The sequence below is a fragment of the Trifolium pratense genome, linkage group LG1, assembly GCF_020283565.1.
Source record: "Trifolium pratense cultivar HEN17-A07 linkage group LG1, ARS_RC_1.1, whole genome shotgun sequence".
NCBI classification, from domain to species: Eukaryota; Viridiplantae; Streptophyta; class Magnoliopsida; order Fabales; family Fabaceae; genus Trifolium; species Trifolium pratense.
The window spans coordinates 13,681,398-13,706,178 of NC_060059.1; the positions used below are offsets into that span (position 1 = coordinate 13,681,398).

General features: G+C 40.6%; 3 protein-coding genes and 1 non-coding gene across 4 annotated transcripts; 2 read left to right on the forward strand and 2 right to left on the reverse strand.

The window, feature by feature from the left end:
* Positions 1-2,433: 2,433 nt before the first annotated feature.
* On the reverse strand, positions 2,434-3,834 carry LOC123902337 (phosphoglycerate mutase-like protein AT74). The gene is made up of 2 exons (XM_045952029.1): positions 3,161-3,834; positions 2,434-3,064 (listed from the first exon to the last, which is right to left on the reverse strand). Exons 1-2 carry the CDS (start codon positions 3,594-3,596, stop codon positions 2,625-2,627), a joined length of 876 nt encoding a protein of 291 aa, XP_045807985.1. The 5' UTR covers positions 3,597-3,834; the 3' UTR covers positions 2,434-2,624.
* Positions 3,835-15,982: 12,148 nt separating this feature from the next.
* On the forward strand, positions 15,983-16,064 carry TRNAS-UGA. Its single transcript has one exon. It is a non-coding gene; the product is annotated as a tRNA-Ser (tRNA).
* Positions 16,065-17,736: 1,672 nt separating this feature from the next.
* LOC123888753 lies at positions 17,737-19,717 on the reverse strand. Its single transcript, XM_045937914.1, has 2 exons — positions 19,559-19,717; positions 17,737-18,489 (listed from the first exon to the last, which is right to left on the reverse strand). Exons 1-2 carry the CDS (start codon positions 19,715-19,717, stop codon positions 17,737-17,739), a joined length of 912 nt encoding a protein of 303 aa, XP_045793870.1.
* Positions 19,718-20,839: 1,122 nt separating this feature from the next.
* Positions 20,840-24,631, forward strand: LOC123902647 (receptor-like cytosolic serine/threonine-protein kinase RBK2). The gene is made up of 9 exons (XM_045952425.1): positions 20,840-21,168; positions 21,260-21,372; positions 21,669-22,019; positions 22,111-22,362; positions 22,757-22,914; positions 23,036-23,115; positions 23,198-23,333; positions 23,802-23,951; positions 24,165-24,631. Exons 1-9 carry the CDS (start codon positions 21,125-21,127, stop codon positions 24,339-24,341), a joined length of 1,461 nt encoding a protein of 486 aa, XP_045808381.1. The 5' UTR covers positions 20,840-21,124; the 3' UTR covers positions 24,342-24,631.
* Positions 24,632-24,781: the final 150 nt, after the last annotated feature.

Sequence of the window (24,781 nt, forward strand, 5' to 3'; positions counted from 1 at the left end):
TTTTTGTGTATTGATAGTTTAAATTTGTTTATAGTCGAGATAATTTTTGTGACAATATGGCTCCGGTTTAAATTTTTCAGCCATCCACAACAATAACATTATCTGCGTATAATATATTAAATTCAAGATGTTATGTTAGTTTTGCATTAGAGAAGGACCTATTGAATCTTGAAGATTTTGCACATATATATACAACAGATAAACTCCTAAGATCAGTCTTCGTGGCGCCTTTGGTTATTATGTGACTTTTTTGTAGGTTCGATTTCTAATTCATGTGCAGCAGTATACCGTACATTTTTTTTGCCGCCAGAAATGCTTAGTTCTAATGTGATTTGAGGATTAAAGACAACTTTTGCTATAGTGACTACATTGCTAACCTTTCATGTCAAAAAAAAAAAGACTACATTGCTAACCTTAAAGTGACTCAGTCAAAAATGAAAATAAAAAATGTGATTTTTTTTTCATAAAGATAGAAATTAAAATTCGCTATTTTTATAGAAATAAAAAACACATTTAACCTAGATAAATATTTACTAATATAAGAATTATAAATTTAAGTCATTAGATTTGGTCAAGTGGTAAGGAGTTTGGGTAGTACGCTATAGGTCTTGGGTTCGATTCCCAGCTCATTGTGAACATAAAAAAGAATTATAAATTTACAACGGCTATTTTGTGGATGCAATTTCACATTATTTTCTTTCCAATCGAGGAATCTAAATACAAATTGGTTTTTTTTGACAACTAAATACAAATTGGTTGTTAATGATATTGTTAAGTAAAATGATAACTAGTGTTACCCAAGCACTAGTCAAGAAACTAAATATGATATGATAAAAGTGTTTTAGAACTTATGTATCCTACTTTTAAAAATGTTAAAATTGTTTTTTTCGACGTAAATCGGGTCCTCTGCAAGAGATTAAGAGTTTTAATACAGCTGCATTCTCAAGTTAGAGATCGAACTCAAAATTTTAGTTAAGTTACTATAAACCCACGTCATATCATCTAAGTGCTGTTAAATTAAAAAAAAAATAATTTGTTTTTAATGTAAAATTTATTTTGCTTTAGTGTTCTTAAGACGGACACAAAAGCAAAAAAAAAAAGGCTTAATTAGTAAATTGGTCCCTTAAAGACATTTTTGGTTTCAAATTGGTCCCATAAAGAAAAAAAGTTTCGGTTTGGTCCCTTAAAGATGCACTGTTTGCCACAATGGTCCCTCCCGTCCATTTTGTCCAAAAAATCGTTAACTATTGTCAGGACTGTGTAAGGTGAACCACTATAGATAGTGGTACATCGTAGACCTTAATAATATTTTAAATTTCAACCCTTCGATTTTTTTGACAAAAACAAGACTCATTAGATCTTTGTTGGCCTATTATATTTAATAGTGAACCACCAACATATGATAATTTTTTCCTTCTATTCATCTTCTTCCCCCATTCTTCATTTCTTCTTTATCCCCATGGATCTTCAATCAACCTTTATCAAACCTAGAAAAAAAATTCTCAAAATTACAAAATCATAACAAAATTGAAACAAAACCAAAAAGGAACAAACAAAGTAAAATCCAGCATGTGTGTAATTGAAAGCGAAGTATCTTAACTGGGATAAAGCAAGAGTTGCTTTTTCTTTGTAATTTGAAGGTTTGGATCGAAAAGCAACAGTAGCAACCATGGAAACAAGGTTGATTACTTGATTTGATTGTTGGGTTGAAGAGAGAGATTAGAACGTTGATTCGTGGGTAAGTGGATCTAAGTTTATGATGTTTGTGTTGTGCGTGGATAAATGGAATCCAAATTGTGTCTTTGAGGAAGAAGTGGATCTAAGATTATTGTGCAATTTTGAAATATTTTATTTGGATTTGTTTTGAATTCTGAAGGTTCTAATGGTGAAGTTATGAAGAATATGATGAAGGAATCGAGGGAGAAGATGAAGGAATGGAGGAAGAATTTGTTGGTGATGGTGCGCTCTAAGATTTAGTGGACATGTAAAATCTAATAGTTGTTTTGTTTTCAAAACGATCCAATGGTTAAGATTAAAAAATATATTGTGGTATATGGTGGACCACCTTCAATGTTGGTCCACCTAATACATTTGTGGTTGATAAATTAACGGAAGGGACCAATATGACTAACGAAGATGTCTTTAAGGGACCAATCCGGACCTTTTTTTCTTTAAGGGACCATTATGAAACCTAAAATGTCTTTAAGGGACCAATTAACTAATTAAGCCAAAAAAAAAAGTAAATTTTGTTCACTATTAGTATTCGGCCTACTAGACCGCCTAATCTTGTTTTGGGTTAATTCTGGCAAGCATCATGTGGTTCCAACCCCTGCCGATCGCAGTTGTAGGAGATCGAACCGTGATCCTTCCCATCACATTTTGCGCAAATTACCACTAAATCAACTATCAATCTCTATCCGAAAAAGTAAAAAAAAAAAAATATTCTAATCATGCAATGGATAAATGCACAAATCTAATTTTACAATCAAATTAATTAACACATAAGGAATCAATCGAAGGTTATCTATTGTAATCTCTACTAAATTCTCAAATTCTTCTGTCTATTGAAATTTGTTTTCAGTTTTCAATTCTTCATCATTCTATGCTATACTAAAAGAATTTAGTTAGCTATTAGTTTCATTTTCAGTTTCACCTTCATCTTCATCTTGGTTAGCTTCATCATCATCAGATTCAGATTGAGTAAGAGGATCAAAAAAAGCATCAAGATACCAAGAACATTGATCATTCCAAGCACCTTTAGGTGCAGTTGCACGCCATTTCTGATCAGCAATCATATCAGGTGACAATCCCCACTCAAGCATCTCTTCCTCTGTATGATGAACTGCCAAACTATACTCTCCACCAGTCCCTTGCTGCATCACACGAAACTCACAGTTTCCGAAATTGTTTAGATGTTCAAATTGCTCAACCGTCCATTTGAACCACTTCATCAGAAAAATCCTTGACGTTAATCCGTGTGAAACTATCACCAGATTCAAATCGTTTGATTGATCGATGTGAAGCCGATTCAAATCAATATCTCTCCATAACGATTCAAAAAAACCTAACAAATCAAATCAAATCAAATTATTCATATGCTGTGATTAAATTAAATTTTCAGATTCAAATTAAGATAATCAGATTCAAATTAAGCGGTTACCGGAAATGCGATCGAAAACATCGGCGGCGGATTCACCTTCAGGAAACCGATAAAAGAATCTACCAAAGCGTTCACGAGTTTCCTTGATGATTTTCATGCGTTCTTGAACTTGAAAGTTACCGAAATCTTGTTCACGAACACGCGATTCTTCTCTGACACCGATGACGCGTTTCTTCGAGAAAGATCGGCCGAGTTCGCGAAGTGTAGATCGGGTGCGGGCGTAAGGAGAGACGTAGAAGTAGAGACGCCAGTCAGGGGAACAGCCTTCGCCGGAAACAACACGGCGGAGATTATCGCCGGCGAGGCGGGCTTGTTGGATGCCTTGTGGTGTTAACTGAATGCTGTGATCTGGTGTGGTGGTGTATGCTGACGTGTCAAGGTTTCCTTGAGACTCGCCGTGACGCATTAGTATTATCCTTTTTGGAAGAACACCCATCTTAATTCTTTGTGGTTTTCTCTCTTCTTATGTTGATTTCAATTTTTCATTGTTTTTTTTGCTTCACTCGATTTATAGTTTTTTTTGTTATTCTATAACTGTTGATGCAATCCACTCTCTGTATGGGAAACCATTTTGAGAAGCGATTCTGGTCAAGCTGCGGCTGCTGTAATGGGTAAACGCGGACGAATAATTTAATCCACTTTTCAACATTCAAACTCAATTGTTTTTTTAATTTATATGATGATTATGGCATTATGCTGTTTTTTAAATTTCAAACAACTATTTGTCAAATAAAAATTGAAACAGTTAAATGTAGTAAACAATTCTTGAAATTTTTGCAATTAACATTTTAAAAATTAAATTTGTTATACTATTTAATTTAAAATTTCTATATTAACATATGATCGTGTAGACCAGAATGATGCGACTTCGCCGGCGTTTTGCGGTGGTTGAGAGCGTTTGAGACCCCTGTTGGAGCGGAGGGGGGTTGTGTACCTGCAGGCACTCCGACGCTCAAGTCAGTATGTGTGTAAGGTTTTCTTAGCTATAAAAATGCGTACCTTGCAAATGGAGTGGAGATGCATATATATAGCCCCCAGCGCTGGGCTAAGGCCCTTGATGGCATTAATGGCCATCAAGTGGCTGCCGGAAAACGGCTTGGAGGCCTTGATGTGCAGTAAATGCTCATCATTCCGGTTTACGGCCGTTACAATACGCAAGGGTATCTGACCGTTAGGACGTGCTCGGATGATGTATGTGTCCGACACCCTCTGATGCTCGAGCTCTAAGCTCGGCCCAGAACAGGAGCCCCCCAAGTCGTTATGCTCGTAGGCGAGGGTAATGACTTGAAGCTTTATCGATTCATCTCGATTTGCCGAACGTACCAGATCCGAGTTGGGCAGCTGAATTTTCGCAGTGTCCCTGTGGTCAAAGTCAAGCTTTGGAAAGGGAAAATCGTTTATTCCAAGTGGTCAATCCTAGGTTTCTGTAGCCGCCTCTCACAGTTATGGGATGTCAGGTGTGGTGACTGGTCCTTTGGGTGGCAAGTTTTGCTATAAATACTTGCTTATCCTTTGGCTTCCCATGTCCTGAGTTTGAAGGCTAGCGATGGATAATAGGGATTCCAAGAAGGTTGTTGCTGATGGCTCTGAGTCTCGAAGAGGGAAAAAGAGAGTGGAAGTTCCTAAGCCTGCACCGGCTCGTTCTCAAAAGGGGAAAGAAGCTAAGGTGATGTTCCCTTCCTCGGATACTTCTGATACCTCAAGTTCCGACGAATCGGCGGATTTCATTGGGGCAATCGAGGAGTTCCTGAGGGCTCATCAATCTCCCCACCTCTATCCTCCTGGCCCTGCCTCTGGTGAAGGAGGGTCCCAGGTTGGGAAAGAGGCTAAGATATGGCCAGAGGAGGTGCTGTGGACTGATTCGGATTCCGCGATTAGCTCAGGTTCCGAGCACGAGGATTAGGTGCTCAGATCCATTTGTAATCCTCTTCCCTTTGTAATGGACTATCATTAATAAAATAATTCTCTTTTGATTTTCCCGAGCATAATTTATTTGCACTCATGCTTTATGTATGCTCTTGATTTAATAATGATGTCGAGCTCATATTCAAACGATACCAAGCAGATTTTTCGATCGAAAACTGTACTCCCTTTTCGAGCATGTTTTCGATTTTACCAATTTGTCGAGGATCACGGTGTTCCTATTCGGTTGTTGCGGCCTTCCCCGTATTTTTAGCAAAGAAGTAAAGGGAATGGAATCCGAGGATCTTGCATTACCTTATTTGGTTGCGATTTTCTCGGGATGTGGTGTCTTGGATTTCGCGAGATTTGCGCGAGCAGACGGGTGTGACTTGAAAGGACGAGTCGCTTCGTTTCCTTTCGCCACGTGTAAAGGCTATGAAACAGCACTCGAGTGGCTATTCTTTGAGATTTGAACTTCGAGGTCGTTTTGGACCGTTGGATTTTCGCGCCTTTTCGTTTCTCCTGAGATCACATCTGGGCCACTTGATCGTGATTGATCCGGACCGTTAGATCGATCCTGTGGTTCAGATGGAAGCGGCGCGAATTTTCCCGTACGGATGCGTTGGCCTATATATAGGAGGGAGGTTTTTCGTTTGAAACTTTACAGTTTCTCACTTACTTTCTCTATCATTTTGCCTTTCCGGTTCAAGCTTTCTCTGGTGGTTTTCTACTACAAACTCCTCATTCCTATCTTCATTTGATCAACAAGTAAGTGTTTTATCCTTTTAATCTTTGAAGATTTTGTTTGGATTTTACTTTGGATTGTTGTAGATGGTTCACGCGGTGTAGGGCTGTAGTATGTTTCCTGTGTAGTCTGGGTAGTCTTTTTGAAGGTTGTAGGTGGTGATTAGCACCCTTTTCCCCCCAAAAGAGGGGTTTTTCGTGGTTTTCCGGCGAGAAATCGCTTGTTTTCACCAACTGATGGTTGGGTTTTAGCTTAGAACAGTGTCGAGCACCATATGCATTTCGTGCTCGGTTGTCTACATGAATTTCGCGTTCGGAGAGATGATTTGTCGCTTTTAGTTTCCGCGTAATCTTTTGTTTGAGATCCTCGCCCTTTCGCTTGATTTGGCGGTGGAAGGGTGGATTTGAATGTCGAATTCATTTTTCCTTCCTCTGCTTTTTCAGGTTTTCTAGATGGCTGAGGGATCTCCAAGTGACTTCGCGTTCATAGATCAACCGCCTTCCTCGTCGATTCGTATCCGAGCCGACGTTTCGTGGGTGGCGGATGAACCTCGAAAGACGGCGTCGGTTTATCAGGACTGCGAGAGTGACATCCCGGAGACGATGTGCACGGATATACAAACTCCTCCCACCGAAGATTTCGAGGTGCGGATTCCCACTGCTCGCCACCGGATCTGCGGCAACTGGGCTTGGGGGACGATTCCTATGTACGAGATTGCCTTTAAGCATCTGGGAATTCGGTTGCCCTTCACAGATCTGGAGGTGTCTATCTTTCGCCATCTTCACTTGGCCCCTTCTCAACTTCATCCGAACTCGTTGGCCTTTATCAAGGCTTTCGAGAAAACTGCAGAGTATTTGGGCCTGGGCCCCACCTTGCCTTTATTCTTTTACCATTTTGGCCTTCAACGGAGCTGTCCTCGGGGGGAACAGGCGAAAGGGAAGCTCGCGAAGGGAGCCCCAGTACCGAGCACCAAGCATGGATGGGTTTCTTTGAGGCAACGGAAACGCCTCTTTGATATGTTCGACGAGTCGGTACGAGGGTTCAAGTCCGTGTTTTATGGAGTTAGGCCAATCACGACGAAAGGTTGGAACAATTTCGTTCGTAGGGGGCATCGCATTGATGAGCTTGGGCAGGAAGTTCTTGACGAGCAGGGTCTCCCTATAGAGGAGGATTTCGCTAGATTTCCGTTCTATTGGCGCAGGGATCATTATTCCATGTCGACCAAAGAATTTGTTTTTACGCTGGGAGCGTTGTCAGCTGAGGAGAGAGCTGATTATAAAAAATTATTAGAGTTTGTGGAGGGCTTGCCTCCGTTCCTTCTGAGTGACTCGAATGGCGAGCCTTTGCTTGGGGAAGATGGTCGAAGATTGACCTGCCCGAAGGTGATCGCTACGAAAGAGCTGCTCGCTTGCGACACCTCGGAGGAATTGACCGTTTTTTGGAGTATGCTCGTAGCTTTCTTTATTTATTTTCTACCAACTGTTATTGCTTTCTCTATTTGCTCGCCTTCTGTTTTGCTAACTGATGCTCTGATTTGTGTAGGTACAATGACTAGTGGATCTGCTGCTCTTCGCAAAGCTCGTGCTGCCAAGAACAAGAGGGAGGCGAGCAGTGCTGCTACAACTTCTTCTGCCCCTCAGTCTCCCACGGCTTCCAACGTGGATCGCTCGAAGAGGACTCGACTGGAGGAGGAAACCTCTTCTCGTCAGGATCATGTGGTTGTTGATCTTTCTGGTCAGGATGATCCTCCTCTCCCCGGACCTCACAGGTTGACTGCTGGTGTCCCTGCTGAAAATTTCGTCCTTCCTCCACTTTACGCTCATGAGAGACTGCTGTCCGGAGAGACCAAAGTGAAGGTTGATCCGGCAGATGAGGCCATCCTCTCGGATATGGGTCCCGAGGGTCTCCGGACTGAAATTGCCGCTCAATCGATGGCTCTGCTCAAATTAGTCGGGGTGGCGACTTTTTTGAATGGCCGGGAATGCAAGTATCTGGAGGAAAGGGACGAAGCTCGCAAGGAGTTGCCGTTGTTGCAGCGGAGGTTGGCAGAATCCGAGGCCTCCTGCGAGGTGTTCAGGGAGGAGCGTAAGACCCTCTCGGCCAACCTTAAGGAAGCGGAGGATAGGCTCAAGACAGTTTCGGAGGAGAGGGACAGCGCTGTGCAGAAGGTTGAGGAACAGAAGGCTATGATTGGCGAGTTGACAGGGAAGTTGGAGAGGCTTCAAGTCACCGGGGTCGTTGAAGATCGGGAGAAGGAGCTCGATCCTCAAGGGGAGTATGCTTCCTCCTCTCGTGCTGATATGCTCGCCAAGATCCAGGAGCTTGAGTCGAACATGGTGGCTGCTGCAGCTTTTAGCTTTAACAACGCAGTAGCTCAGCTTAGGATTCTCAACCCCGGTTTGAACGAGGAGGGTTTAGATGAGGAGAAGGAGGTGAGAGATGGAGCCATTGTCACCCCTCCTGATGATGATGAAGTGTAAATTTGTTTTTCTTCTTTTATTTCGTCCGGGCGTTTGCCCTTCTGATGTAATCGACAATTATGGCCCCTCGGGGTCTTTAACTATCAGTATTGTAATTTATCCACCTGCTCTTTTACCTTTATCTCGTCTAGATTTAGGGTTTGTATGGCGACGTTTTTAATTTCCTCTGAATGTTCGAATCGATCGTTTATACGCTCGACGCTTTTAAGCTTATGCTTTGATTGTCTTTTTGTTTGCGCTCGACCAATTTTGAGGTTTTTAACTTGGTAATTTTCCAAACATTCTATACGCCGAACTATTTGTTTCTTCGCGCTAGTGTGTGTTTGGATGGTGGTCATCGTTGTGGTAGCTGGTACCATTAGATGCCGGGCTTAGAAGGTGCGGGGAACCATTCTAAGTGTTTGGAGATGTTAATCCAAACTAACAACGAGGAGAGGGGCTGTTGTTAAGCTTTCCTCCTCGGGGTGTGAACATCCCATCGCGAGCTGGGGTTCTACCGGGCGTGTACTATGACGATGGTGCTCCGTGGTCTAGAGCTTTCCTCGCCAACATCATCGAGCTCAAAACGTCTCGACTTTGTTTTAGATTTTAAGATTCATGCCCGTACCTAAGCACTCCTCCGTTGTATAGGCGCGCTTCTCATGGGCGAAGACACAGCCTTCGTTGAGAGACGGTTTTGAACTTCTCTCAACTGTAGTATTGTTTGAGTTTTTCGGCATTCCAAGGTCGGGGAACTTCTTTTCCGTAAAGATCTTCCAAATAATAGGCACCGTTTTCGGTTTTGGCTCGAACACGATAAGGTCCCTCCCAATTTGCCGCGAGTTTACCTTCACGAGAATCTTTTTGGTTGCGTCGGAGTACTAGTGTCCCAACGTCAAATTCTCGTTTGATGACCTTTCTGTCATGCCGTTTTGCTATTTTTTGTTTCAAAGTAGCTTCTCGGAGGGCTGCGCCGTCTCGGAGTTCTTCCAAGAGGTCGAGCTCCTCTCTGAGCATTTCATGGTTGTTTTCCCCTTCGAGGGGTACTTCTGTTCGGAAGGAGGATGCTCCGGTTTCTACTGGAATTACGGCCTCTGTTCCGTACGTCAGTCGGAAAGGCGTTTCTCCCGTTGTAGAATGTGGAGTGGTTCGGTAAGACCAGAGTACGCTGTGTAGTTCCTCTGTCCATTTTCCTTTTGCTTCATCCAACCTTCTTTTGAGTCCTCGTAGTATAACCCTGTTCGCAGCTTCGGCTTGTCCGTTCGTTTGAGGGTGTTCGACAGAGGTGAAATGTTGGGTTGTACCTATTTTTTCCATAAATTCTCGCACTTTCTTGTCCGTGAATTGAGTCCCGTTATCCGTAATGACAACTTGAGGGATCCCAAATCTCGCAAGTATATTGCGTTTGAAGAATCGCAACACGTTGAATGTTGTGATGTGGGCGAGAGGTTCGGCTTCGATCCACTTCGTGAAGTAGTCGACAGCTACTATTAGGTATTTATTTTGTCCTGCTGCCGTTGGAAACGGTCCTAAGAGGTCCATCCCCCACCAAGAAAACGGCCACGGGGACGATAGCGTTCTTAGCTCGTTTGGAGGGGCCAAGTGCATATCCCCGTGACGTTGGCACTTGTCACATTTTTTGACATGCTCTTTTGCGTCTGCTTGCATGGTAGGCCAATAGAATCCTGCTCGCAAGGCCTTTCTGGCCAAGGAGCGTCCACCGATGTGTTGACCGTTTATTCCTTCGTGGATCTCGCCGAGGATCGAGGCTACCTCGCTTTCCTCGACACACCTTAGCAGAGGGATGGAAAATCCTCGGCGGTACATTTTTCCATTTAGGATTACATATGCGCAGGCTCTCCTTTTTACCTTAGCCGCCTCCTTCTTATCAAGTGGGAGGTTTCCAGTGTTCAGAAATTCGAACACGGGTGTCATCCAGCTGTTGGCGTCGATCTCGCATATCAGGAATACCTCGGTGGGTTTTACTATGCTTGGTTTGGATAGCGTTTCCTGAATAAGTGATTGATTTCCGCCCTTCTTTTTCTTAGTGCTTGCGAGCTTTGATAAAATATCTGCTCTTGCATTGTGTTCGCGAGGAACGTGCTTGATTTCGGTTTGTCTGAATTTGGTTAATTTTTCTTTGATCAAGTTTAAATATTCCGTGAGTCGCTCGTCTTTTGTTTGGTATTCCCCGGTTATTTGTGATGCGACGAGCTGTGAGTCCGTGAATATTTTAATTTCCTCGGCTTCCATATCCTGAGCCAACCTTAATCCTGCCAAGAAAGCTTCGTATTCGGCTTGGTTGTTTGTGGTTGGAAAGGCGAGCTCGAGTGAAACTTCTATGAGCGCTCCTTCACCGCTTTCGAGTATGATACCCGCACCACTCCCTTGTGGATTCGAGGATCCATCTACGAAGATGGTCCATTTGTTTTTGTTCGGGGTAGATGGTGTGGTCATCTCGGCTATGAAGTCTGCTAGCACTTGGGCTTTTAAAGCCTTTCTGCTTTCGAAAAAGATTTCGAATTCGGACAACTCGAGCGACCATTTTAGCATTCGTCCTGTCATATCCGGCCTCGCAAGGAGTTGCTTGATCGGTTGATCAGTTCGAACCACGATGGAATGAGCTAAGAAATAGTGTCTTAGCTTCCTCGCGGCCATGACTACTGCTAAGGCCGTTTTTTCAATCTGTAAGTATCGGAGTTCTGGTCCCTGCAGAGCCTTGCTCACGAAATAGACAGGTTTTTGCCCTTGCTCGGTTTCTCTTATGAGAACGGCGCTGATGGCCTCCGATGCTACGGCGAGATAAAGATATAAGGTTTCCCCTTCGTTGGGTCGCGTTAGGACTGGGGGTTCGGATAATGCTCGTTTTAAGTGTTGTAGCGCATCCTCGCATTCCTTTGTCCATTCGAATGCGGATTCTTTTCTAAGTAATTTGAATAAAGGTAGCGCGTGTTGAGCGGATTTTGCGACAAAACGAGATAAGGCTGTGAGCATCCCGTTTAATGATTGGATTGATTTCTTTGAGTCCGGCGTAGGGAATTCAAAGAATGCTCTGCATTTATCGGGGTTAGCTTCGATTCCTCTTTCGGTTAAGTAAAACCCGAGGAATTTCCCAGCTTTTACACCGAACGTGCATTTTTCAGGATTGAATCTCATGTTATACTTTCTCGCTTGGTCGAACACTCTTTTTAGATGGGCTGTATGATCGACTTCTTCTTCGGATTTGACGATCATATCATCCATGTAGACCTCGAGCATGTCACCGATTTCATTATTGAAGACTTTGTTCATCATCCTTTGGTATGTGGCGCCTGCGTTTTTAAGCCCGAAAGGCATTACGTTGTAATAATAATTACCGGATTCGGTCATAAACGCTGTTTTCTTTTTATCGATTTCAGCCATTTTTATTTGATTATAACCCGAGTACGCATCCATAAACGATAGTAATTTAAATCCTGATGAATTATCTACTAATTTGTCTATGTTAGGTAAAGGGTAAGCGTCTTTAGGGCAAGCCCTATTAAGATCGGTATAGTCAACACACATGCGCCATTTTCCATTCGATTTCTTAACAAGTACAACATTGGATAGCCAGGTGGTGTACCTGGCTTCCGAAATGAAATTTGCCTCGAGGAGGTCTTTTACAGCTTTTTCGGCAGCCTCCGCTTTTTCGGGAGACTGCTTCCTACGCCGCTGAACAACGGCACTAGCCCTAGGATCTAAAGTCAGCTGGTGACAGGCGACCTCAGGGTCGATACCAGGCATCTCTGCAGCGCTCCAGGCGAACAGTTCAGCATTGTCCTTAAGGCAGGCGATCAGCTGCTTTTTGACCAAGTCGGGGAGTCCAGTTCCAATCTTGATTCCTTTGAGGGGGTCTTCGCCCAAGGGCACCAGTTCGAAATCTCCGTCCGGGATGGGGCGGTAGATTTTCTTTTCAGCATCGGCGAGATCCTTCTGTTTTTCTTCTTGATGCTCCTTTTTTGTGAGTCGAGCATCGATGTCGACGGAACCTCCAACAGTGTTTACCCCCGGATTTTTCTTTTCAGTTTTCTTGGGGGTTGCCACGGTGCTCAGATTCTTCGCTGCAGCCTCGAAGCATCTCCTCGCAGCGGCTATGTCGCCGTTGATGGTGGCGACTTGGCCGTCCAGTGTGTAGTATTTCAGCTTCAAGTGAACAGTGGACGACACAGCAAATAGCTCCGCTAAAGTAGTTCTGCCGATGATGCAGTTGTATAGCGAGGGACAGTCGACGACCATGAATTGCGTCCTCACGGATTTCATAGCCTTTTCCTCGCCGAAGGTGACAATGAGGTCCACGTATCCCCAAGGTTTGGTAGTCGACCCATTGAACCCCTGAAGGTCGGGTCCTACGTATGGAACCAAGTTCTTCTCCGACAGCTGTAGAGTTTTGAATAGCCCCGAGTACATTACGTCGCACGAGCTCCCCTGATCTACGAGGATGCGGTGGACGTCGAAGTTTGCCATGCGAGCCCTCACCAACAGTGGTATCTGATAGTTTGGTGAGCCCCCAGGAACTTCTGATTTGTAGAAGGCCAGCGGGTCGGAGTCTCCCTCAGGTTTGGTGACGGTGATGGGAGTCACCGAGCAAACGTTTTCCAGCTCCTCGAACTTTCTTTTTACCGATCCGAGGGTGATTTTGTTTAGCCCTCCACCTGTTATCACCAGTGCTTTTGGGAAATTTTCCCATGAGCCATTCAGGTGGGCGTTGAAATGCCTCAGGAGCGCTCCCTCGTCTGACCCCGGGGATGGAAGTGGAATTTCAGGAGCTGAGATGGCAAGCGCCTGAGGGACGATGCCTCTGTTTTCCTGCTCGGGAACATCAATGGCCATTGCGACCTCTTGAGGCTCCCGCCTTTGTTGTTGTTGTTGTTGTGCTTGTTCATCGTTCTGAACATATCTTCGGGCATAACCCTTTTGTATCAGAATCTCGATGGCATCTTTTAAGTGGACACAGTCCTCAGTGACGTGTCCATGGCTTTTATGATAGCGACAAAATTTCGTCCTATCAGTATTTGCCTTCATGGGCTGCTGTCTCGGGAAGTGGATCCCAGCCTTTTTGAAGTCCGCAGCGGAGACTTCGGCGAAAATGCGATCTCTTGACGCATTCAGTGGAGTATATGTTGTGAATTTTCCTCGAGGAGGTTTGGAATCTTTTATCCTTTCCTCCCTTTGCTTTTCGTTACCTCTTCGCGAGGTTCCAGCTTCGTCCTTTTCATGGTTCCTGGTTTTTTCTTGACTTTTCGGCCTTCTTATATCTTTGGCCCTTTGTTTCTCCTCGTAGGTAATGTACTTCTTCGCTTTTTCGAAGAATGCATCCAGCGTTTTCGGCTCTTCGATACCGACAGCTTTAGCAAAGTCGCTGTCTGGATGTAATCCCCTGTCGAGGAGGTACAGCTTCATGCTCTCATCGACCTTCACTTCAACGGCTGCCTTGTTGAACCGTTCGAGGTAGGCCCTTAGAGGCTCGTTCTCGCCTTGGATGATGGCCTCGAGGGTTGCTTCAGTTTTTGGGTGACGCCTCGAGGAAGTGAAGTGAGCCCGGAAACGGGCGCACAGGTCCGACCAAGAATCTATGGATCCTGGCGCCAAGCTCTTGTACCAAGCCATAGCGCCTTTCCTCAGAGTTGTGGGAAAGAGCTTACACTTGATAGAGCCTCGTACATTTCTGTACTCGAGGAGAGCTTCAAGATTTTCGATGTGCTCGTCCGGGTCTGTCGAGCCATCGTAGGTATCCATTGCCGGTGGTTTTTCGAGTCCGACCGGTAGGGGGAGTTCTCGGATCCTTCGGGAGAGGGGGCCTTGGTGATTGTCTCTCTCTTCCGGGGATCGGTTCCTTTGGCGACGAGGAGGGTTGTCCCTTCTAGGGGAATGTCTCCTCGGCGGGGTGGAGTTTCGAGATATAGCCTCGTTTCTCCTTTCGCTTCTGTGGCGAGGTGGTGAGCGAGACCTGGAGTAGGTTCTGCTCCTCACTGGTGTGGGTGAACGGCGAGCTGGGCGAGCTGGCGCCGTGATCCTCGACTCGGCAATTGCGTCGATGCGACGGCTTTGTTGCTCGAGCCTTTGATTCTGCTGCTCGAATCGCTGGTTCTGTTGCAGCAGTAAGTCCGACTGGCGGTTGATTGCATTGACCAGCGCAGCCATCATTTCTTGCATGGGAACGCCCGGAGGGATAGCCGCTGCCGGAGTCGCCTGTGGCGGGGTAGCCACAGGGATCTGCGGTTCTTCTGGGTTGTAGGGCTCGTAATGCGCGTTTTGCTCTCCCTGGCCATCTTCCGTTACGGAGGCGAATTGGCCGTCCCCTGGGTGGTACGCTGCGTAGTCCATCGGTGATCCATGGTTCTCCGCCACGTGCTCCGGGATTTGGTGGTTGTTAACGCCAGCCATTGGTCGTGAAGAAGGTGTTTTGAGGAAGTTTTTTAGTTTTTGGTTTGAATAAACAGGGAAACTATCGTTCCCACAGACGGCGCCACTGATCGTGTAGACCAGAATGATGCGACTTCGCCGGCGTTTTGCGGTGGTTGAGAGCGTTTGAGACCCCTGTTGGAGCGGAGGGGGGTTGTGTACCTGCAGGCACTCCGACGCTCAAGTCAGTATGTGTGTAAGGTTTTCTTAGCTATAAAAATGCGTACCTTGCAAATGGAGTGGAGATGCATATATATAGCCCCCAGCGCTGGGCTAAGGCCCTTGATGGCATTAATGGCCATCAAGTGGCTGCCGGAAAACGGCTTGGAGGCCTTGATGTGCAGTAAATGCTCATCATTCCGGTTTACGGCCGTTACAATACGCAAGGGTATCTGACCGTTAGGACGTGCTCGGATGATGTATGTGTCCGACACCCTCTGATGCTCGAGCTCTAAGCTCGGCCCAGAACAACATAGTTTAATATGTACTATAGGGACGTGTTAGCATTATTATTTACTCCTTATTTTATTTTACATAAATCAGGTATTCTCTGCGTGCAATTATAGAAACTAATCTTTCAAGTTTTGTGAGATTCAAATGAGCGGTAAATTCTCCTTAAAATTTTTAAGAATGTTGCATGTCCAAGTCAATAATAGAACCCAAGATATTGATTAAGTTAAAAAAAAATTATGTTATTAACTAGCATTTTTTTATTTTATGTAGCATTAGTGCTATGATGTTTTTCTTTTTTGTTATTTTATGATGTTTTTATATGAAGGTGATAACGAAGACAACTGCCTTAAACCTCACATTTATTTATGCTTTAAATTTATTTTATTTAATCATAGTTAACTTAAAATAAAATCCTATAGTAAGACTTTTTTTTTTTTGTTGAAGCATCCTATAGTAAGACTTATGAAATTGAAATTCAGCTTTTTCTTACAATAATATTTATGAATTTTTACATGAATATTTATGAGTTTTTAATGAGAATAAATTGTCAATGTTTCATAAAAATAGGATAACATCCTCTTATTATCTTAGTCAAGGCTAAAAGGTGAGAATCATGATGCATAAAAAAATTATAATTTTATTTCCAATGTAGTCTATATTTTATACAAATAAATTTATCTGTCACAATGACATCACATTATGTCAATATACTATTATTTTAAGGAATGTCAGACTCAAAACAAAAAAAATTGAATACCCTAGGATTCATTAAATTGGATGGACTTTTGCATTGGTTATTGACCACTTTAAATAGAATGCGTTTGAAGTATATAACAACAAGTCGATATGTCCGAGTGGTTAAGGAGACAGACTTGAAATCTGTTGGGCTTCGCCCGCGCAGGTTCGAACCCTGCTGTCGACGTTTTCATTTTTGTTTTCTATTACTCTTTTTTTAATACAACCAAATCTCTTGATGTCTGTTATTTTCGGACTTCTCTGACTTCCTCTTAGGCTGCTACATAAAACTCCCTCTAGAAGCAATAGTTTTGGTAGAAAAAATTATATTATTTCTTTTCTAAACAAAGTATATAGACTCATTTCTAATATTTGTACCAAAAAATTATATTGATCGCTCCATTTCTTTGACGATTTTATACAAGAAGGATATCAAATGATAAGTATATGTAAATTTATCATCAAAAAGAATGTTTTCAATAGTTTTCTTGTTGACAAAATACATTTGGCAAAAAAAATGTTAAGGAAGGAAACAAAAGAATCTCCATTTTACGATAAATTTGGTCCGATGGCTGTCACTAACCACAAGGATATCGAGACTCTAATCACTCAATATTTCATCTTCGGTGCCATTGCTGGAGTGATGGGCACATGCTTCTCGGTATTGATTTGTATAGAATTAGCACAACCCGACGATCAAATTCTTGGTGGGAATCATCAACTTTATAATGTTTTAATAATGGTTCACACTTTTTAATGATCTTTTATGGTTATGCCGGCGATGATAGGTGGATATAGTAATTGGTATGTTTCGATTCTTATAGATGCACCTGGCATTACCACGATTAAATAATATTTCATTCTGGTTGTTGTCGCCAAATCTCTTGCTCCTATTAAGCTCAGCCTTAGTAGAGGTGGATAGTGGCACTGGGTGACAAATACATCCATACATTTATAAAATGTTGAACAAATTATATGTTAACTTGTATTGTTAATGGCGGCGGAGCCAAAACACTGAATTAGGGTGAAATTTTTTTAAAATGTTAGCAGAAAGACAACACTAACATATATGTTTGTCTTCCTTTTTATTGTGCTTAATTGTATATCTAGTTTATTACACCTAATTATAAAATTCAAATTTTTGAAGTTCTGAGCATGAATTCGTTCTCCAAGGTCACTAATTTTTTTTATCTGCTCATCTATTTTTTATTCGATTCTCCAAGTACACTAAGTCCAGTACAAACCCACTTCATTCTGGTGGCTTCCCATGTAGGCTCATCTTGTCAAAGTGATAGTTATAACTGTCTCCCTATATATAAGGACAAGACTTTAACGCAATACACAATTCAATCACTTCTCGATTACAGCACATCTTGCACTTGTTGTTGGTCGGCCTTAAATAGGAGCTTAAGGTGTACCACTCATATCATGAATTCATCTTTTGTGCGGATGCTTTAGTCAATATAGAGTGTGAGATTGATCATGAGCCAAGTTTGATTGTGTATCAGCATTATCCTAGTCTTGTTTGATAGATATTTTAAAGATCTCCATAAAAAATTGGTTGGTGCATTTAGTTCTTTTTTCAACAAGTAAATCACATCGATCAAAATGCCTTTTATTGATATGTACAAGTCAAGTACAACATAGAACCTATGCTAGTTTTTATCAACAAGAAGAAGAAAAAAACTTTGTTTAGTATTCTGCTGTGAGAAATTATACAAGTTAGAAGTGTGAACTGTGAAAGTTGAGACACAGCACTAACATGAAGGAAGCAAAATAAATAATCAGTTACAAATATATATAGTTAACTTTCATAATTGAAAGTTAAAACAAATTAATTAAAATGAAGCCACAATGTATCATGCAATACCAACTCCACACATGAGCAGGTTGTTATGGCTTCCATGAATATGACTCACAAATTCCTGATGACACTTCCTTCTATACTGTTTATTCCACTCTCTAACCCTATCATCTTCCTCATACCTACTCTCTTCAACCATTTTCTCTTCTGATGATTCTGATTCTACAATAGTACTTTCTTCTTCCTCTTCTTCATTTTCTTCTTCCTCATCAGACTCCTCTTGTTCCATATCATCTATGTAGCATTGATCTGGAACAAGATACAATCTCAACCGTCCATCTTCTCGACTAGCGTAGAGAGGTGTAGGTCTCTTTACTTCCACTTTGTTGAGTTGTAACATTCCGTTCTTTCTCACCGGTAATAGAATAAAACTCGGTTGACCGTTACCACCTAACGAAGAAAGTGGTGGTGGAAATGTATTACTACTATTTACACCTCTCTTCTTCGTCGGACAATATTCACCTTCATACTCATCATTTTCATCAATGTTCTCAAATCCAACACTCTCGGTACAATTAACAAATCGTTCCATTTCACGGATCTTGGGCTGTCCTGAAATAGAGATAATAGGCTTAGGTTTTGATTTGAATGAAACTGAAGGGTTAACAAATTTTAGATTATTATTGTTATTGTTGTTGGTTGCAACACCGGTAATGTTGATCAAGGTAAGAAGAGTGATGAAAGAGTTAAGGTGCTTTTTGAAATTGAATAGATGAAGAAGAAAAGAGAAAGCAAACGAAAGAATGATCTGAAAATACAAAGAAAAAATCATAAGAAAATGTCGTAGGTAGAAAAAGATGGAGGAAGAGGGCGAGGATATTAAGTACCCCCAGCCCTAAAGATAGAGATCTAAAGAGAGTTACATATGGTAATGATGAAACTTATTATCAAAATGAAAATGGTTGAAGAGAGTGAAAGAAAAAAAATGTAATAGAATGAAGGATGATATGTAGTGATGGTGATGGCCTATGAATCCTCCCAAAATGGCACATTGCCCTTTTTCTACCGCATTTTTTAAGACCATCCTCATCCTCACTTTTTTTATTGGTTGCTACTGCATGGTTTGTGTAAAGAGTGTGCATATGTGCGCGCGTGCGATGGTACAGAATTGTGAGCTGTAAAATCTCTAGTTATTTGTTTTCAGCTAATTTTAGCAAAATTATCCACTTTGCTTTCTTTCCAAAGAGATATCATAAAGAATATACCATTTTAATCGTATATTGTCAAAAATATATATATATATATATATATTTTAGTCATATCTATCCACCGACAACCACATGATTTTAAGACTTTTAATATTTTTTTTAAAGATGTTCACAACGGAATTCACACAGTCACGTATTAAGAGAAATGAAAAATTACATGTTTGAATCCTTACCTTAATATATAAAATGTCATATATTCTTTTACCATATAAATTATACTCACTCAACTAAAACTTCAAATATAAAATGTCATATATTCTAAACTGTCCGAGATGTCCCCAAACTAGTGAAAGCATCCTTCATTGTTTTAGGGACTCACTGCCCACTAGTTAAGCATTTATGGATTGCCCTCGGTTATGACAACATAAGCTTTCTCTCAGAGCTTTCGGTGGTAAAGTGGATCAGACGAGGTGCTCTTAGTCCAAATCAGATTTTTTTTCTTAGCTGCACTATGGTGGATATGGGTATGCTAGAAACCTGCTCTGTATGGAGAATGAGATGGTTCCAACTTTCACTTTGAAGGTTAAAATGTATAATTTGGCAGCTCTTCTTAATTCTTCGTTCATAAATATTGCATCGCCGACAGGAGGAGGACGTTGGGTTACTTACTTGGCATCCAGAGGAGAGCACAACCACTGTTCTGAATGTTGATGGGAGCAGTTTAGGTAATCCAGGAATTTCTGGATTTGGTGGAGTAATTCGGAGGTCTGACGGTACTTGGATATATATGGGTTTGCTGGCAATGTTGGTATAACTACAATCATCCATGTATAATTTATTTTTAGCGATATATCATGGTTTAAAGGCGGCATGGGAGAAAGGTTTTATCGATGTTATCTGTTATTCCGATTCAGCTCTTGCTATCCAGCTAGTTAACAACATGGATATGTTTTAACGAATTTTTTTTTTATTTGAGGAAAGAACAAGACTAGCTGGATATATCAACTATAAAAGTCTTGTTCTTTCCTCAATGCTTTTGTATATCACCCGTGGATATGACCTGTCACATAATTATCTTATGATCGACTTGACTTATAAAACATATCATGGTTCAAATGCATAACTATGGTTTTTCTCCTTCTTCACTTGATTTGAGTACTATTAAAACATTCAAATCCATATAATGCTTTGTTTCTTTGATATTAAGCAAGATGTGTAGCACATCATAACTTGAGAAATAATGTGAATGCGGTTATTTTTCATGTCAAGGGTGTTATGTTGACATAAATCGAAGCCAGATCAGTCTCTTACGTATGCCATTCGAGTTAGACGAAGAGATTTGATTGTAACAATTGAAATAACGTGAACAGAGGATTGTAACTACTGCAGGAGGAGCCACCGTTCAAGGCACAAATTTTTATTGTGGGGGTTAGATTCTTATGGTCTTGAGGGTAAAAGTTGTTCAACTAAAAATTGCATTGTTAGTTTAAACGAACGGGAAATTTATAATTTGCATAGGGGGCATGCATGTGTGTTTGATTTTTTTTTTTTTTTTTGTCATGTAGCTTAGTGGCTAGAAAATCTACTATGAATAAGTGGAGTGTCCGGGATTCAACCCCAACTCTGCACATATAGTGTAATGTTTATGCCAACTGATCTAAGCTCACGGTGACTGATTTTGTGTTAATGTAACAATTCTCATTGGACAAGTAATAAAATCCAAACAAAGATTCTAACATGGATCAACAACTGATTGTATTAGGCACGGCACAATATTCAAATATAGGTTAATTATTTATAATTTTATATTAATCATAATCATATAAATAATCACAATATGTTAGTAAAAATGCCAAAACCGATTAAAAAGAAATTCCAAAATTAATAAGCACTTAACTTGAGATGCACGCATGAGTGAATATAGATAATCCAAAATAATAGTATTATCCCAAACAAAACAAAACAAACCCAACGGTTCTTTCCTCCTACGTCGTCCACTTTTAACCTTGGTCGAGAGCATAACTCGCTATAAAGCTTTTGTTTCTGCCACGTGTCTCTCTCTAGAGAATCTACCAATTCATCATCATCATCATGTAATCATGTAACAAAAAAATGAATTAATGTCAATTTTCTGTAATTCATCAATATGAATCACATTAATCAATTTTCACTTCAATTTCTAAATTATAGAAACCTATAACAAAAAGAAACAAAAACAAAAGGTGCTTAGTTTTCATGGCAAATGTGGATGATGCTCACCAGCCAGATAATAGTTTATGGTATGCATGTCTTTCCCTTCATATTATTATTATTATTGTTTATAGTTTATCTATATAATGTCATTGTATTAATCATATATGTTCATTGTAGGAATGTTATGACAAGTTTTGATAATAACTCAAAGAACGGTACTACGGATGAAGCTTTTAATAATAAACATAGGACTCTAGGATCTCTCTTGGCTAGTTCTTCTTCTGCTCAAGGTTCTTAATTTTTAATTGCATCTATTCAATCCATTTTTTTTTTAAAGAGGCTAGGAGTGAAACTCGCAAACACAAAGTGTAGAGAAATGGGGATTCCAGGTTCAAACCCGCGCCCCAGCATATCTGTATTTGGTGCCCCGTAAATGGGCAATGGGATTGATCTCTTCGAATAGTCGGTCCTTGGACCAGATACTGAGTTTTAAAAAAAAACATATGAGGTGTATTTAGGGGACTTATCAATTCCAATTTAATTGTATAATTAATGTTTGTGGTATGATTTTCATTTTATGAAATAGACTTGAGAAATATGGACCTTGAGAAAGAGAGAGATGACGAGGCGTCTCCAAGAGGAGTCTTAGAGGCATGTGTTAGAGGCTTTGATGCTCAGCAATCACCAGAACCGGAAACCAGTTGTTCAAATTCAAGGGCACGGTCGCATTGGGGAAGATTTTTCAAATTGTGGAAGAGAAAATCAGTTAAACGCTTAGCTTCTATCTCTCCTCTTGGTGTGCCAAAGATGCCAAAGTGGAGAAGCAAAAGCACTAGAGAAAATATTGTTATAAGTAGTAATCTACAAAATTTTAGGTCTTCATTGGTGACTTTCAGCCTCTCTGACCTGAGAAATGCAACTAACAATTTCAGCCAAGGTATGTAATATGATGATGACAATACTTACCTCAGTCAATTATATCATACTCCGATCTTGAATTATGTTAACGTGCTGAGACGATCTTGTAGAAAATCTTATTGGAAGAGGTGGTTTTGCTGAGGTTTACAAGGGTTCTCTTCAAGATGGACAACTAGTAGCTGTGAAGAAAATGACTACAGGGAGCACAGATGAGAAAACATCTGGATTTCTATCTGAGTTAGGCATTATTGCTCATGTTGATCATCCTAATACTGCAAAGCTTGTTGGATGTTGTGTAGAGGGAGAAATGCACCTTGTCTTTGAACTCTCTACACTTGGAAGTTTAGGATCTGTTCTTCATGGTTAGTAGTTAAGTTTGAACTCTCATATAAGTGCTTATGTATAATATATTTACAACTGCGCCACTAAACCTTGATATACAAAAAGGTTTAGCAGCACAGCTTGTTGTCCGTCTACTTTTTGTTCATGTGTAATTATCTTATATATAACATGCATTAGCTTGACAACAAAAGATAAAATAAAGTCAAATTGTTTTCATACAAATTATAAGCTGGTTTAGTAAATTTTCTTGGAGAGCTTAGTGGGATATAAGCTGAAAACAGCTTATGAAGACATGTCATAAGTTGTTTTCATAAGCTCTTCCAAGCAAATTTATGACAGTAGATAAGTTCAAATAAGTAAATTCAAACAGGCTCTAAACATATTTAGTGTTTGTTCTCACATGATGTACTCCAGGTTCAGATAAAACGAAAATGGATTGGAGTAAAAGGTATAAAATTGCTCTTGGAATAGCGGATGGTCTTCTCTATCTTCACGAGAATTGTGAAAGGCGAATAATTCATAGAGATATAAAGGCAGAGAATATTCTGCTCACAGAGAATTTTGATCCACAGGTTTATATTGAACTTCATTGGACTGGATGATGAAATAATTTATCTGCAGTATTTTGTTGATACATGTAATGTACTGTGTTTTGTTTTTTCTTATTCCTTTATTAATCAAGATTTTATCCAGATTTGTGATTTTGGGCTTGCAAAGTGGTTACCAGAACAACTGAGTCACCATAATGTGTCCACATTTGAAGGCACATTTGGGTATGTAAACCAGAAAATACTAATGCTAGAGTTTTGTAGGTTCTTATGGTTTAATATATTCTACTAATTACTCTATTGGCAGGTATTTTGCTCCTGAATATTGCATGCATGGCATAGTGGATGAGAAAACTGATGTTTATTCGTTTGGTGTTCTACTTTTGGAGATCATAACCGGGCGCAAGGCTGTGGATGATAATCAGAGGAGTGTTGTGACATGGGTAAATCATCTTCCTAAATAACTTATATCTTATACGATCCAGGAAAAAGACATTCTATCTTGTTTAATTGTATGAGATTAGCCCTTTAAGTAGAATAGGTCCTTTAAGTCTCATTATGCGTACATTGTTACCCCTTTTCACACATTTCGTTACAAAAATACACAGGTGTCTTTTATTTTACTTGCGCAGCAGGAATGGAGTTCGTCGCTTATCCTATGTAGGATAAGTGGCCAACCGTGTTTTTGTCAACGTCAATAATATAACGGACACTTGTAATTTTTCAACGAAATGTGTGAATAAGGATAACAATGCACACGTATTGGGACTTAAAAGGGTCTATGTGAGACAAAAAAACACTAATTTGATACAATTAAATAACTTAAACGACTGCAACATGTATTTCGTCTATTATCTAATGTGTCATAACTTGAGAGGCCTCAGAAGTGTGTTATTTTTTATGTATGGTAGGCAAAACCTTTGCTTGATGCTAATAATATCAAGGACGTTGTTGATCCATCTCTTGGAGATAACTTCGACAAAGGACAAATGGGATGTCTTGGTTTGACTGCATCAATGTGTGTCGAGCAGTCTCCTATCTTACGCCCTCGCATGAATCAGGCAAGTACACAATATGAGCTAGATAATTACACACTTGTTCATTTGAATTGAAATTTCACTTAGCATTACCATCATTAAAATGCAACGAAACAAATCTGTAACATGTTTGGTAATGTGACACCGCCATTTTCGTTAGGCCAAGTAACAAGTTAACTGAGAAATATGAAGCCTTATAAAATTAAGATTGATGATATTTTGTTTTGATGAGTGCAGGTTGTAACATTGCTAAGAGGGCAAGATGCTGTCCTAGCTGCAAAAGCATGCAGCAGGAGGCCTCTCCAAAGAACATATTCAGAAGAGTTACTTGATGCACAAGAATACAACCACACAAAATATTTAAGAGAACTCAATCGACATAAGCAAGTTGCCTTGGATCTTGAATGCATGTAAATGAACTATGTACATTCACTATTACCTCAATTATACCAAAAATTTACATGGACCATACCAAAAGTTACATGGACCAACTTGTATATATAGTTGTGTTGGCAACTTAGTTTTATATAGTTTCCATCTGTAATATTCATCAGACTGCTAGAACTGATCATATAGTTCTTAATCGGGTACCTTTAATTACCCAAATGTATTTGTAAATTGTAATGATATTGTGGATGAGTACAACTATATAGTGACTGAATTTTAATTTTCTCAACAAAAAAATTGACATTTTTTTTATCAAATGGACTAGTGGCTAGACTCACTTTTAAGCGTTGAAAAGTGAGAAATTTCAGATTCGATTTTATGCCCTTGCAAATTGATGTCTCTTATAACTACCAATTAAACTGCAGTTACAAGAAATTGAACTTGAACAACTTCTAAAAAAAGCTATA

Bases quoted from the DNA above. Each gene is read 5' to 3' on its own strand.
- LOC123902337 (XM_045952029.1), bottom strand. From the start codon at position 3,596: ATGGGTGTTCTTCCAAAAAGGATAATACTAATGCGTCACGGCGAGTCT. The intron at 3,065-3,160 runs GTAACCGCTTAA...TTGATTTGTTAG, and splicing joins TGTTTTCGATCGCATTTCCG to GTTTTTTTGAATCGTTATGG.
- LOC123888753 (XM_045937914.1), bottom strand. From the start codon at position 19,717: ATGGATGATTGTAGTTATACCAACATTGCCAGCAAACCCATATATATC. The intron at 18,490-19,558 runs GTAAGTAACCCA...TTGTATTTTCAG, and splicing joins TGCTCTCCTCTGGATGCCAA to ATCATTCTTTCGTTTGCTTT.
- LOC123902647 (XM_045952425.1), top strand. From the start codon at position 21,125: ATGGCAAATGTGGATGATGCTCACCAGCCAGATAATAGTTTATG. The intron at 21,373-21,668 runs GTTCTTAATTTT...TTTATGAAATAG, and splicing joins TAGTTCTTCTTCTGCTCAAG to ACTTGAGAAATATGGACCTT. The intron at 22,915-23,035 runs GTTTATATTGAA...GATTTTATCCAG, and splicing joins CAGAGAATTTTGATCCACAG to ATTTGTGATTTTGGGCTTGC.